The following is a 16,331-nucleotide window of genomic DNA, read 5'->3' on the forward strand; positions in this document are numbered from 1 at the left end:
AGGAATAGAGGAAGCTACCTTCACACAGGGCCCCGTTTTGTGCTGGGAAGATCCATGAGTGCCATCAGCCTTGCAGCCTGGACCCAGCAGATATCAGTTAGAGCATCCTGTATTTTGTTCACAAATAACTGGACTGCTGTGCTTTGATTAGGATAGGGAGACAGAGGAATATTATGATGGTGTTGTGGGGGGGATCCTAACTGAGAATTATGTCAATGTGGGAGGTGGATGCCAAAGGGGGTTTAGGGGAAAGAAAGTAGGAGTAGGGCGGGGGAATGGGCGGGGGGTTAGTTTGGTCCCAGCAGTGACCTGCTCTTTAAATTGGTCAGTGAAAGAGGGGGGGCTGTGACTGGAGAGGAGGTTGACCTGGATAGGAGGAGGGGGGCGAAGAAGGTGCACAGGCGGTTGTTGGTGAGAAGGGTGGAGACTCCTCTTCCTCTTGGCTCTGATGACTCTCATGCTTAAATCTCTCTTCAGGTGGGCAGGACTGAGGTGACTATTTCAAAGTTTCAAAGTGTTATGTCTTGTTATGATTCCTCTTGTCTCTTGTACTTGGTAGAGGGAAGAGATGAATGATGCATGAAGTAAAATTGGTGAGAGATAGAAAAGCTTTACTCCTGATTTGTTAAGGCAAAGTCCATCTACAAAGATGTCTGTGCTCCCAGTAAAAGTTGAAATTGGCAATTAATTGCACTGAATGGGCGATACATGCAGTTGAAAGCCATGTGTTCAGTGCCAGCAATCTGCTGGATCTCTCTACTCCTCTTCTGATCGGTGGGAGAGGGCCACTGATTAACACCTCAGCATTCAAGGAGATGACTGTGTTCAACAGATCAATATAGTCCTTGTTTCAGTACTTTATACTGTTGTTTCACAACATCATTGGTTCCCATGTGCACGATGATGCTTTTCACAGTTGGATGATGATCACCCGCAATCTTGAGTTTGGGGCCCAGTCGTTAGCTTTCCTAACCCTCCTGCAGCAGTGGAGCATATCTGTTCTCCAGTTGCACACTTGGTTATTGGGGAGATTTGTTGCTAGTTGTGTCCTACCAAGGACAGGGGTTGAAGAGGTGTGGCCTGGATGATAGTGCAGGCCAGCCACTCGCGTCAGAGATCTCAGAGCGCTGGGCTCTGCCTGTTAGCCGTCCTCTCATTTCCCAGGGAACACGAGAGAGTCCCAGGGAAGAGATGTATGAGCCAGTACACAGCGCCCTTGTTTCTTGGTCATCTTGTTGGTGCTAATTAGCCGTGTGTTAGCATTATTTTGTCCACTGTTTTGAGTCCATGGTAAATTGGTGTCATTCCCACATAGGCCATTCAACCTTGTGTTTACTTTAACCTGTGAATTTTGGTTTTCAGCAATGCTATCTTCTGTAGAAATTTGTGGAAACCATCTGTGGAGAAGGGGGGCCTCTTGCTGCTAATTAGCTTAGCTTAGCTTACTGAAGCGAGGGGAGCTGTGTCCACTGTAGCAAGTGCTGGTAGTAATCCTTTATAAACACTTGTAAAATAAGTGTCCAGTTGTTAGTGGAGCCACTGTTTCTTCTTTAAGCGTTGCAGCAGGAAAAGGTTCTGAGACGGTGAAATTAGAAACAAAACACAGAGAAAAGCAAAACACGTCTGCCCTGCACGAAGGACAGATGATGTGAAGTACAGTGTAGTGCGGTGTAGTACAGTGTAGTGCAGTGTAGTACAGTGTTACACATTTAATCAAAGCTGCTTCCTGTTAATGTTGAGTGTCAATTTATTGTATAAAAGTTTTTTCTTTGCAGGACTTCCTGACCGACCTGATGATGTCAGAGGTGGACCGTTGCCGTGACAACGATCAGCTGATCTTCCGAGAAAACACCATAGCAACAAAAAGCATCGAAGAATATTTGAAGCTGGTCGGGCAGAAGTACCTGCAGGATGCTCTGGGTACTGCACCCTCCATCCCTCCACCTGAAACCCTTTCTATCCAATCAGCTCTCTCTCCATCTCTCTCAGAACCACCTCCTCCACCTGATTTGATGGCCTCTAATTTACTGCCTATCCGACCGAGGAAAGAACAAACCAAGACGGTAAAGTTCGTATAGTACTTACCTAGATTTCTTAGGTGCAGCAATGGTGCACTCTGGTCTTGATACCATGGTATGAGCGATGAGACGCGGCTCTGTCCTAACTTTATAGCCCACATGAGTGGGAAAACTACTGGAAGGACGGTGCACAGAATGAGTGGAACTACAAAGGAGAGAGAGAGAGAGAGAGAGAGAGAGAGAGAGAGAGAGAGAGAGAGAGAGAGATGACCAAAGCTCAGAAAATAGACTTGCCTAACCCATATTGAGAGGCAGTACACAAAAACAGACCAAATAACAACCAAAAATCAACACATCTAAAAATAATACCAACATGCTTCCGGGTATGACGTATTGCACAGCGTATGAGCACAAGAGTATGTAAGAGTTTAATAATGAGTCTATGTAGCAAAATAAATCATAATATTCTTGGCATTGTATCTGCATCAGAGCATCAGGGCATCAGAAAAACCTTGTCGGGAAAAACCTTTGTGAGGAAAACCCAGATGGCGCGTCCAGGGAAAAAAATGTCCTCATAAATAAGCAAAGTTGTGACAGGACGGATGGTCAACGAATGGTTGGCACTGCAGCAGGACTCTAGTGGGTATTGTACTCTTCACCGCATCCACATCTTACCCAAAGCCACCATGCTTATAGCGGACACTTCAACCCAAGGTCCTACAGGTGCTCACAGCCATTGGTCGATCATCCTGTCCATGTCGCAGTATCAGGGTCCTCATCTCCTGGGGAGGAGGTAAAAGCAGGGGATTAGTCTCATAGCCATTTTCTGCACCCCCACAGCCTTCAAAACCACAGCATGGATGATCAGAACTAACTGGTAATATATTCTTCAGGGCTGGTAAATGTGCATAGCGAGAGGGGCCCCTTATGATAAGACCTTATCTTTATCTTTGCCGAGTGAACATCAGAATGAATGACAACGAGCATTATAACATGGGTTTTGGCTTGTAGGGCTCCCCATTTGCCAAACATGTTATCCTGTTACTCCATGCTCGGAATTGTCCTTTAACTGTTTCCTAAGGTTTTTAAGTTTGGCCAAGGCAGCACTAAATTTTCCAACTGGGGCTGTGTTGTTAGGGATAAACATACAACATAGCTCATACACCTTGCTGTTAAGCTAGGCTCATATCTAGGGCCAAGCGATTTTGCCAGGCTACTCGGGAAGTTGCCTCTAACTGCTCCTCTAACCCGGTCCGCTCAGAGGAGTTGGAAGCCCGGTAGATGAAGTGAGCTGTCCAGGATGTGTTCTCCAAGCCGGGTTTCAGTGAAGCACAGCAATCACAGATCTGCGAAAGTCTGTGATTGCTCTGTTTGCTCTGTTGAGGAACAGTAGTTCGTCCATCTTGTTGGCCAGAGAGCGGACATTTGCAAGGTGGATTGACGCGAGTGCAATACGAAGGCCCTCCTGTCTCAGCTTAATGAGCGCTGCTGCGTGCTTCCCTCGGCCTCTCCTCCGGCGAACTCCATACAGAGCTGCTGCTCCTCCATTTAAAAGCTCTTTTGGGGCTTCTCTTTTTACTAAGCGTTTCACAGCTGTGGAAGTAAGCAGATTTATCTGAAAGAGGCCCTGTCCGCGGGGCTCATCTCACTTTCTTTTGTGTACATTCAGGGACACCCAGTCGCCGGCCTGAAGTGATGATCGGGCGTGCACGGGATCACCGTTAGTTTATCCTTTCGGAATATTGCTACAGTGTAGGTGGAGGCCATAGAGATGTTTTGCACAGTTAATCAGTTGATTTTGACATTTCTGAAGGGAGGGTTCCTTGTGGGGCCCTCTTAGGTATGTGGGGCTCAGTGTTGGGGCTGTCTGAGGCTTTAACTAACCCTACCCTAACCCAATGATGGATCCAAATATTTTGTTCGTAGACATCCGCTTGGTTCTGGAGGATGGGCTATATCTTCGACATTGGGTGGCAGCAGGGTTTTTGTTACAGTCACTTTAGTGGTCTTTTAAATATTAATGTATAACAACTTTTATCTACAATAGCATTTCATTCAATATTTCATTCATTAAATATCAAATTTGATGTAAAGAAAAAACACTATGCTATTATCCACTGACAAACAAAACACAAACAAACAAAAAATAAAAATACAAAGTATAAAAATCCAATAAACCAGCAAAACAGAGAAATTACAGACATTATCAAAACGTAAATTATTTCTCTACTTTTTCCAAACTATTTTTTCAAATTCTATCTAAGTGCTTATTATACAACAAAAATGATCAGCTTTTAAAATAAGTTATTTGAGAAAAAAATCGAAATAAGGTTAAACATTTACTTGTCTGCAGATCTATCAATTGTCCCTCTTGGTATTTCATCGTTTATTTTTATGTTTATTAGGGCTGTCGATCTAATTAATCGCACAATTTGCTGTGATTCATCACGAGTTACCTTTTTTTTTTCTTCTAGAGACTGAAGCTTGTAATGCAGTAATGGTTATTAAAATGTAAAAACACGGAATTAATGTAAAGTCAACACAAAGGAAGTATATTTTCATTCAAACACTATTGTTTAAGAGCATCTTTTTAACTTTGAACACAGATTCTCTCATGTGAACTACATATTTCCAATAAAACAATCAAAGCCATATAAATTGACTGTCAGCTTGAAAGGAATATTTTTTATATTCATAACAGAAAAAAACAACAAATAACAAAATCGAGGCCTATGTGTTAAAATGCCAGTTGAATTAAGAAGGTAATAATTGATTATATGCATAAACAATAAGGTATTAAGCTATAGTATTTATGTTATCATCAAAGGTTTTAGAATATTTCCATTACGTTTTTCTTCATTTAAAAATCAAAGCACAAATAACTGAAAAAGGGGATACAAGAGTACCTGATAGAGTGGGCCCGTTATGCATGGTGCTCTTTTTGTTTCATTCAATAATTCAATGGAGTACAATACATCTAAAATAAAAACACAATGATTATATATGTTTAAAGTAACATTTTGGACAATTTTTTCGATTTCCAATGAGCACAGCATCACTTCGTTTTCCGAGCTCCTTTGAATGTAGCATATTACTCGCTGCTTGGAGCAACCGTGAGAGAGAGAGACAGATCACATCCCTCGGACAGATAAAATAATAATGCTAATAAATAAAAATGCTACACATAAATAACAAAATTATTCCGACATTTAGGCAGGCTGGAGGGGCAACTTAAGCCTGCAATACACTGGGGGAAACCCTGGCCTTAATTTTTTTAAGGCATTAAATATTTAAAATGAATTACAAAATTAATGTGTTAATTTTGACAGCACCAATTTTTATTTTTTATCCAATTTTTATTCCTATTTGTTTTTATATCTTAATCTTTTATTTTATATTTATATATATGATATGACCAGCACAGTAACTGGAGTTTGCAGAAAAGCGTTTCACTACATGTTGTGCTTGTGATAATGTGTATTTGATACTAAATAAACTAATATCATATATGAATACATTCAGCAATATAAATAAATCTTTGAATGTTGAATCATTCTTCGTGCACGTTCCATTCTCGATGATATGAGAGTGGATCCGAGTGCTCTAGGCTAATTTTCTGCCGGACAGCAACAACAAGAGTCCCTCTAGGATATTTTTGCATTGGCTGGCATCTAATGACTCTCTGAATGGGGTGGTCTTTAGAGTCTATGTCGAGGATAGAGGGGGCTGACCCCATCGTGCTGTGGTTTGCAGTGGCAGCTATGTTGATGCTCCTGACTATGTGGCTGGTTTTACAATAACTCAGGTTCACAGTATCTTGCTATATTGGCTTATGTGTCAGGTTAAATATTGAATTCAGGATTACTTTGGGTGTTAACTCTCAGCTGTGGGGAGAAGACACAGATCCCTTTGAGGCGGGGTTAGTCACACAGACAGGGAAATTGACGTCACAACCACACATTACCTACACGGTAATAGCTTCTGCATTCCTTCTCATTCTGCTCTAGCTCTCTGTGCCGACCCTCCCTAATCTCCTTCCCTCACTATGCTCACAGCTGCTAACCAACACAGCAACGCTTCAAACTTTTTATTGCTCTAGTTCACAAAGTTCTGTTTACCCTTAACGCTTTCACCACAACTGTCTATTTTACTCAAACTATAATTCTCCAGTTAGCTCAACAATTTTCTGGGTCCCCGCAATCCAATGTCCGTTATATTTCTTACCTCTCATTAACCACAACATACACATTTAATGACTATTTGGTACCAGACACATTCCTTGACCGCAGCTGTTTCCACACAATTTTTCCACTCGGCCTTCTATCACCGACTCCGGAGGGACACAGACTAAGGCCTTCCCACCTCTGACTTACACGGATGGCAACGTGACCCCGCGGTTCTGGTTGTTCATCCACTATTCCAATAGCAGTAACAATTATATATTAACGCTGTCATCCTTTATAATTGTTGGCCTCTCCTGACCAGAATTGGATCCCAATCCTTTTGTGCCAATGGGCCCTTTTTCTATTAATTACTGTCTTCTTTATTTCAATCCACAGTCGTTTTATTGAAAACCATGTATCTTGACATCAATTATGAAATTACAAATTTGGCAATCTGACCAAATTCAGAATTTAAGTTGATACAGGAGGTACATAAACCCTACGACATATAAATCTGTATCTCAAACAGATTATGTAAAAATGGCTCTGCTCACCGATTTTTCCTAGTTTTGTCATTGGCTGACCAGACCAGAGACAAATGCGTGTCTGAGGACTGTGGCACCTCCCGCCTAGCTCGCCAGATGACAGCCTGTAATTTACAAACAAAGTCAGTTGAGTTTGTATAGTACTTATTTACATTTACAGCTCGTTCCACCAACGTGGAACTACAAATAAGAATAACCTGGATTGCCGTGGTTGTACGGCCGGCAGAGCCAGGCGATGCTCATTTGATGAGCGCAGCATCCGGGGGGTAACGTGCTTTTACAAGAGCATTTAAGTAGGTGGGAGCATTCCCAACAATCACTCTGTAGGCCAGCATAAGAGACTTGAACTTGATGCGAGCGGCTAAGATTTAACCAGTGGAGCTCGATGAGCAGCGGAGTGACATGTGCCCTCTTTGGCTGGTTGAACACCAGTCGCACCGCCGCATTCTGTATCATCTGCAGTGGCTTCACCGCACAGGCTGGCAAGCCTGTTAAGAGGGCGTTGCAGTAGTCGAGACGGGACATCACCAAGGTTTGTACCAGCAGTTGAGTGGCATATTGGGTCAGGTACGGCCTGACTTTTCGGATGTTGAATAGTGCGAAGCGGCAGGACCGGGAGACGGCGGCAACATGGTCCGAGAATGTCAGTTGGTCATCAATAATGACACCTAGATTCCTTGCAGCCTTATTAGGAACAAGAGATAGAGAGTCGATTTTAATATCAATGTTGTTGTAAATATAAACCTTGTTTGGCCGGGAAGAACAGCAGTTCCGTCTTCGCCAGGTTTAGGTGAAGATGATAATCCTTCATCCATGTGGATATGTCAGCGAGACAATCCGAGATCCGCGTCGAGACAGTGGGGTCGTCGGGCGGGAAGGACAGATAAAGTTGAGTATCATCCGCATAGCAGTGATATGAAAAGCCATGCGAGCGGATGATCGTGCCCAGTGAGGTGGTGTAGATGGCAGAGGAGAGAAGAGGAGGGGTCCCAGCACCGAGCCTTGGGGCACTCCTGTGGTGAGGTTGTGAGGCACAGACAGCTGGCCTCGCCATGTCACACTGAACGAAGGCCCAGTAAGGTAACATTCGAACCAGGAAAGTGCACTGCCAGATATGCCCATACTTGAGAGTATGGACAGGAGTATGCTGTGACTGACAGTGTCAAAAGCAGCTGATAGGTCTAGCAGAATAAGAACCGAGGATTTGGCAGCAGCTCTAGCAGTTTTTAAGGCCTCTGTCACAGACAACAGGGCTGTTTCGGTGGAGGGACCACTTTTGAAGCCAGATTGAAGTGTATCGAGAAGGTTGTTTCTTGACAGGTACTCTGTAACCTGTCTAGAGACCGCCCTCTCTATGGTTTTAGAAAGGAATGGAAGGAGAGAGACCGGCCGATAGTTTTCTACTTGAGTGGGATTGAGTGAGGGTTTTTTGAGCAGTGGTGCGACCCTAGCCACTTTAAAAGCGAAGGGGAAAGTGCTGGAAGTTAGGGAAGAATTAATCATGTGTGATTGCCGGGGTGATAGTCATGATATGGCTTGAAGGAGGTTAGATGGGATCGGATCTAGCGGACAGGTAGTAGGACGGCTACATGTTAGTAGTTTAGATACCTCACTTTCAGCGAGGGGGATGAAACCAGGGAACAATGAGCCTAGGGCTGGAGCCTAAGACAGGTTGTGAGTAAGTTGTTTAGTGAATTGGCTGCTGATGGCTGCCACTTTGTTCGTGAAAAAGGAGGCAAGGCAGTCAGCAGTGAGGTTAGTAGCTGGGGGAGGTGGTGGAGGGTAAAACAGAGACTTGAAGGTGGCGAATAACTTACGTGTGTCTGTGGCACCAATCTTATGTTGATTGGTGCACTCTGGTCTCGATACCATGGTATGAGCGACGAAAGGCGGCTCTGTCCTAACTTTATAGCCCACATGAGTGGAAAACTACTGGAAGGACGGCCCACGGGGGGGGGGGGGGGGGGGGGAGATTGATTGATTTGACCGAAGCTCAGAAAATAGACTTCAGTTTCCATCTGGCTAAAGCCTGCCTGCTCCACCATGTGATGGAGGTGTTCCGCTCTGTCATGGAGGCTTTCCATCCTGTGACGGGGGCTCTCCACCCTGCCAAGATATCACCCCTCTCATTTGTCCTGATTCTCCTGGATCTTTCTGCTGCCTTCCACACAGTAAAACACCAAAATCCTTCTCTCCACCCATTCTTTTCTCCATCCTTTCTTCTCTTGATACTTTCGAGAAGAGAAGAATCTTTATTTGTCACACGTCACGCCACTACAACACATACATGCATATGCTTTGGATGTTGGCCGGTGAAATGGCTCCTCTGCATTTGACCGATCCTGGCTTGTCCTTCCTCCGGAGGGGCAACCAGGAGCAGTGGGCAGGATTCAATGATAATGTGTGCATGTTTTTGGTGGGGGTCCTTACTGATGTTACATGGTGGAAGCCCCAAGTGAGCACGGGGAGAACATGCAAACTCCACACAAAAAGGCCCTAATTGGGAGATAACCCGCCGGGGCATGGTGCCAACAGTGCACAGGCGGGAATCGAACCCAGGACCTTCTTGCTGTGAGGCAGCAGTGCAATGCACTGTGCATTTCTTCTTTCCACCCTCTCTGTGCATACCTGGATGGCATCATACTTGGCCAATCGCTCGTCTCATGGAGAGTATCCACCTGACCCCTGAGGTCCCTCAGGGTTCGGTCAAATAAAATTGTGTTTCTATTATAGATGTATTCAATTTACTCAATTTCCTGTTACTGCATAGTAGATCGCTTCTTAGGGCCAATGCCCCGCTCTGAGCACTCTCGCTCTCCAGTGCACCAAAGCAGAAAGTGCTACGTTCAATGAAACTCGGAAAACTGTAATTCTCTGTCAGCTACCACCGCGTTTGTGACTTTTAGAGTAGCTACTAGCGCTCTCTTTTTTCACCATACATGTGTTTGCATATTTTGTGAATAAAGCCTGCTTCCAGTAAATATCAGGATTGCTGTCAAACGTGCGGTCTGGTCAACCCAAATGCAGGACACAACGGATGCTCAGGAGTAGGTGCAAAGGAACAACCAGGAATCAGGAAAACAGGCAGAGGGTCAGGGTCCAGGAAAACAGGTAGAAGATCAGAGTCCAGGGAAACAGACAGAGGTTCAGGGTGCAGGGAAACTGGCAGAGGATCAGGGTTCGGGAAAACAGGCAGAGAATCATGATCCAGGAAAATAGTCAGGTTTATGTCCAGGGAAACAGGCAGAGGATCAGGGTCCAGGGAAAGAGGCAGAGGATCATCACAGGTACGACACGTTGGATACGACAGCGGTCACAACAACGATCTGACAAGGACAGAGTGAACTGGGGACAGGTTAAATACAATACAAAATAAAAATACACCATCTCTTCTGCTCCGGCCACATCACCATGACCAACATCTCTCCTTAACATCCCAAAAATACAACCAACGGCCTCGACATCTCCTGTCTGGATACTGCAACACTCTGATACCTGTTCTGACCTCTACTGACCTCTACGAACTACCAACCTCACCTGACCTCTACTGACCCCTACCGACCCCTACCTACCTCTATCGACCTATTGATCTCTACCGAACTTTACTGACCTCTACCGATCTCTATCGATGTACCGATCTCCGCCAACCTTTACCCACCCCTACCGACCCCTACTGACCTCTATCGACCTCCGATTTCCACGGACTTAACAAGAATTAACCCCTCCCAGAGGACCTGGGTTCCCCAGAGCAGCATGGTCGACCGGCTTCCTTCCACCAAGGTGCCGACAGACTGCTCCCTCCTCCCTTCCGGAGCGTTGGGCCTCGGGCTGCTGCTCACGCTGGTGACGACATGGCTGGACTTGGCTGCTGATGGAGCTGCTTGGAGGGGTGGCCTGGCTGCTGGGCTGCTGGATGGTCCCGGCAATAGCTGCAGGGTGGAGAAGCTAGCTGCCAGCGGTTACCTGTGGTCGTTGCTGCACTGCTTCTCCCCCGGTCCTCCACCAGACCCCCTAGGTGCTGCTGCTGCCAGTCGGGAGAGGATTGGTGCTGGGGCCGCCTGTTGAACCACTGGTGGTTCCAGGGTGTCTTCGGACGGCCCAACTGTGTCCCTTCTCCGTGCCAGAGCCCCACATTTGGCACCACTGTGGCAGTTTCGCCACCACACGCCACCCAAGTGACGTTTTCAGGGACCCCTGGCACAGAGACACGACAGGGGGGTTGTTAACACCATTTTACTGCAGAGATAGGGCGAGGTGGATTTACCTAGGAGCAGATGGAACATGTCATGACAGGGTTCCTATCCTGAATGAGTGTGTGGTTTTAAACCTGATGCTCGTTAGCCCAACCAACAAGCATCAGGTGTGGCTGCTCAAGCCTTCACATCCGCCACAGACCTCCTATATCGCTCCTTTACACTCTGGGGTGAATGAGTCTGTTGCTAAAGGTGCTCTTAAGCTTGGCTGATGTGCTGTGTACGGGGCAGGCAGCTTTATCCGAGATGGCCAGCAGTTTTGCCAGCATTCTGTCCTCCACCACCTCCTCCATTGTGACCTTGGATCCAATGACAGACCTGGCCTTTTTTATGAGTTTATTCAGTATGTTGGTGTCTTTTGCTTTGATGCCTTCACCTCTGCACACCACCGCATAGAAGATGGTGGTAGCAACAACAGGCTGAGAGAACATGTGGAGCCTCTTGTTGCAGACAGCAACAGTTGCAGTTCTGTCCAGGGAAGAGTAGGCCCTCAAGAGCATGTATATTATTGCATCATCCACACCCACATGTGGTTTATACTCAAACTGCAGGGAGTCTTATGATGAGCTCACCAGTGGTCTGAGGTATGCTAGGACTAGTCTCTTCATGACCTTCATTGTGTGAGAGGTTAGTGCTATCGGCCTGTAGGGTGCTGGAGTACTCCACATACTGTAGCTGATCAGCACATGCCCTCAGCACCCGGGGACTATTGCCGTCTGGTCTAGCAGCCTTGCCCTGGTGAAGTCTCTCGAGCTCTGTCTTCATCTGGTTGGCTGTGATGTGAGATGAGTCCAGTCCGGGGAGTGGGGGACGTGATGTGGATGTTGGAGAGGCACAGTCCTGGGGGCTGAGTGAGGTGGGCAGCTCAGAGGGTTAGTGTGGGGGCTTCTGGAGGTGGGGGGGCAAGAGTAAAACCTGTTGAAAAATTGGTCCAGCTCGTTGGCCCGATCTAGAGCCCTCTCAGCTGCACCTCTTCCTCTTCCGCCCTTCCTCTGAAAGCCAGTGATCTCCCTCATCCCACTCCAGACATCTCCCGTCTTATTCCACTGAAGTCCCTCCTCCAGTTTTCTTCCGTAAGAGTCCTTGCTCTCTTTTAGTCTCTGTTTTAGTTCCCTATGTACAGGTTTGAGCTCCACCCGGTCCCCTGTCCTAAAGGCCCTCTTATTTTCATTAAGTAGGGCCTTAAGCTCACAGGTAACCAAAGGGTTGTTGTTTGGGAAGCAGAAAACTTGTTTTGTGAGTATTGAGTTGCTAGTGCAGAAGCCGATATACTCAGACGACAAGACGTCTGTCACGCCATCACTGTCCTCACCCTGTGGTTTATACAGGGCATTCCAATCAGTGGCTTCCAGGGCACCACGCAGTGTCTTCATGGCCTTGTAAAACCATTTCCTCACTGTCCTCAATGTCATAGGTTGCTGCTGAACAACTGGTTGTGTGAAGGTGTGAGCAAAACTAAGTAGTCTGATCTGCCACTGATCACCTGATCTCCTCTACTGACCTCTACCGACCCCTACCGACCGCCTACCAACCTCCATCAACCTCTACCGCCCCTACCCCTCCAACGACCTCTACTGACCTTCTACCGACCTCTACTGACCTTCTACCGACTCCTACCAGCCCTCTACCGACCTTCTACCGACTCCTACCAGCCCTCTACCGACCTTCTACCTACTCCTACCAGCCCTCTACCAACCTCTATCAATCTCTTTCACCCCCTACTGCACTCTACCAAGCTTTACTGCCCTCTACCCACCTCCTTCTGACCTCTACTGGCCTCTACCGACCTCATACCAACCTCTACTACCCTCTCTTGCCAACCTCTACCAAGCTCTACTGACCTTCTACCAACCTATCCACCTCTACCGACCTCTACCGACCTCTACTGACCTCTACCGACCTCCTCCTACCGACCTCTACTGACCTCCTATTGACCTTCTACCGACCTCCTACCAACCGCTTCTGACTCCTACTACCCTCTACCGAGATCCAATGACCTCCTGCCGATCTCTACTGCCTCTACGCTGCAGCTCTGCTACATGTCGTTCATCCAACTACTCCTCCAGATCGCCACCCACTGGTCAGGTTCCAGATTCCGCCCCTCCACACTCATGGGCCACCTTGCTCTTCCGCCCTCATGGGCTGCCTGGCTCCTCTGCCCTCCCAGGCCGCCTCGCTCCTCCATCTTCAAAAGCCACTTTGCTCCTCCACCCTTGCATGCCACCTCCCTCCTTCCGTCAGCCACGGGCCACTTCACTACTCCGCCTATGCCTCCTCCGCCTCCTACTAGTCCTAACTCTGCTCGTACTATCTATACTAGTATTAACTCTATTAGTCCTACCTTGACTGGTACTAACTCTACTAGTCCTAACACTGCTAGTCCTAACTATGCAAGTACTAACTCTAATAGTCCTAACTCTACTTGTACTAACTCTACTAGTACAAAATATACTCGTAACTCTCCTACTCTACCAGGGCTAATTCTACTAGGGCTTACTCTACTAGTGCTAACTCTACTAGTCCTAAGTTTACTAGTGCTAACTCTACCCGTCCTAACTTTACTAGTGCTAACTCTACCTGTCCTAACTATATTAGTACTAACTCTACGAGTACTAATTATATGAGTACTAACTCTACCGATCCAAACTGTACTAGTAACTCTACTAGTTCTAACTCTACCTGTCCTAACTTTACTAGTACTAACTACACTATTACTAACTCTACTTGTACTAACTCTACTAGTACTAACTCTACCCATCCCAACTGTATGAGTAACTCTACTACTCCTAACTATACTAGTACTCACTCTACAAGTACTAACTCTACCTGTCCTAACCATACTAGTACTTACTCTGCTCATACTAACTCTACTAGTCCTAACTCTACATGTCCTAACTTTACTCGGACTAACTATACTAGTCCTCACTCTACCTGTACCAACTATACTGTTACTATCTCTACCCATCCCAACTGTACTAGTAACTCTACTAGCAACTGTACTACTCCTAACTATACGAGTACTCACTCTACTAGTGCCAACTCTACCTGTCCTAACTTTACTAGTACTAACTCTATTAGTACTAACTCTACCTGTCCCAACTGTACTAGTAACTCTACTAGTAAGTCTACTACTCCTAACTATACAAGTACTAACTCTACTAGATCTTAATCCACCGATCCTAACTCAACTAGTTCTAACTCTACTAGTTCTAACTCTACAAGTACTAACTCTACTGTTACTAACTGTACTAGTCACTCTACTCATATTAACTCCACCTGTCCTAACTCTAATAGTACTAACTCTACCTGTCCAAACTGTACTAGTAACTCTACTCCTCTTAACTATACTAGTACTAACTCTAACTGTCCTAACCGTACTGGTACTAACTCTATTAGTGATAACTCTACTAATGCTTACTCTACCCTAACTTTACTAGTACTAACTCTACTATTACTAACTCTACTCATACTAACTCTACTTGTTCTACCTGGCGATAGTGGCGCAATAGTGGTGCTGCCCCTTGCGGTTGTCTGTGCTGGCGCTCCGGTCGACTTTTGCACATTTTAGTATTTTTTTCTGTTTTTTATCATAATGTCCGCCAAAAAAGCATCGGCAGTTACCTCTTACGGCCGCGATGCACTCATGGACATAAAAACTTCCCTCAACGAACAACTTTGAGACTTTTTATCCGTGGAAGCAGAGTGGCTGGCTGAAATTCTATGCAGGAAGACGCTCAACAACAACAACAAAAATGGAGCCGCTGTTCCACGAGTGGGCCCACGGAGGAAGCACCATGGTAAACGAGGCGGCATTCGGATCAGAATGAGGACACAAACTTACCGTTCACCTCTGCCAAGCATCCTTCTTGCCAGCGTTCAGTCCCTGGAGAACAAGATAGATGAACTTCCAGCTAGGATTAAATTCCAACGAGACAGGAGGCATCCTGTGCCTGACGGAAACATGGTTGAACCCACTGGTGCCAGAGGAAGCCATCCGTCCAGCCGAGTCCTTCTCCATGTTCTGCGGTGACAGATCGGGGGAGTCAGGGAAATCCAAAGGTGGAGGCGTCTGCCTAATGGTAATCAACCGCTGGTGTAACCCCAACAACACCACGTCTCTCCTGCTCCTGCTCGCCGAACCTGGAACAGCTGACAATCTTATGCCGTCCATTTTATCTCCCCCGGGAATTCAGCACTGTCATCATTACAGCCGTTTATATTCCACCGCAAGCGGATACCGACACAGCACTGTCGGACCTGTATGATGTGTTGGGCGGATTTCAAAACAAACATCCCGACGCGGCTGTGGTGGTGACTGGGGACTTTAACAGGGCGAACTTTAAAAAAGTTCTACCTTATTGCCACCAACACATCACGTGTGCAACCAGGGGAGATAGAACTTTGGACCATTGCTACACACCTTATAAGAAGGGATACAGGACCGTCTCGCTCCCTGCTTTCGGGAAATCTGACCACGCCACGATCTCGCTGGTTGCTGTTTACAGGCCTCTGATCGCGCGAGGAACTGGTGGTGACAAGGGAAGTGAAGCGGTGGACGGACCAATCAGAGGCTGCGCTTCAGGACGCACTCGCCGACGTAGACTGGGACATGTTCCAATCAAGTTCAAGTGACGTCAGCGAATTTAGGGACGTAGCGGTGAGCTTTGTGGCTGCGGTAGCAGACAGCATCGTTCCCACGGTGAAAGTTAGGATATTTCCAAACGAGAAACCAAGGGTTAATAAATCCATCCGCTGCGCTCTGAATGCTCGCACGGCTGCTTACAACGATAGTTTTGTATCCGGACGCCTCCCTAGCCAAAGAACTGAACTCCTTTTATGCGCGGTTTGAGTCTGGCAACAGCACCGCTAGCTCGCCGGCTAATTGAAGTTACACCGCTGGGGATGAGCGCCTACTCTCAGTGTCCGTGCAGGAGGTCAGGAAGGCTCTGAGGCGGGTGAACACCAGAACAGCTGCGGGCCCAGACAGCATATCTGGGCGAGTACTGAAGACCTGTGCTAACCAGCTAGCTCCGGTGTTCACTGCAATATTCAACATCTCCCTGGCTGAATGAGTGGTCCCATCCTGCTTCAAGAGGTCCACCGTCGTTCCTGTCCCGAAGATCGCCTCTCCAACCTGCCTGAATGACTACCGTCCGGTGGCCCTCACCTCGTGGTCATGAGGTGTTTCGAGAGGCTTATTAAGGATTAAATCTGTGCCCCCCCCACCTTGGACCCATTGCAGTTTACGTACCGGCAGACAGATCCACGGATTACACGGTCTCCCAGGTACTGTACACCACGCTCACACACCTGGATGGCCGGAAGGGGGCCTATGTGAGAATGCTGTTCATC

General features: G+C 46.8%; 1 protein-coding gene across 1 annotated transcript in view; it reads left to right on the forward strand.

Annotated features, from left to right (window-relative positions):
• LOC307232945 (disabled homolog 2-interacting protein-like) overlaps positions 1 to 16,331 on the forward strand; it is a 47,294-nt gene that overhangs the window by 17,623 nt on the left and 13,340 nt on the right. Inside the window, exon 5 of the mRNA XM_080004160.1 lies at positions 1,776 to 1,920. Coding sequence (XP_079860286.1) covers positions 1,776 to 1,920 — 145 coding nt within the window. The remainder of the gene's footprint in view (positions 1 to 1,775; positions 1,921 to 16,331) is intronic.

This window comes from Zeus faber, assembly GCF_960531495.2.
Source record: "Zeus faber genome assembly, chromosome: 7".
NCBI classification, from domain to species: domain Eukaryota; kingdom Metazoa; phylum Chordata; class Actinopteri; order Zeiformes; family Zeidae; genus Zeus; species Zeus faber.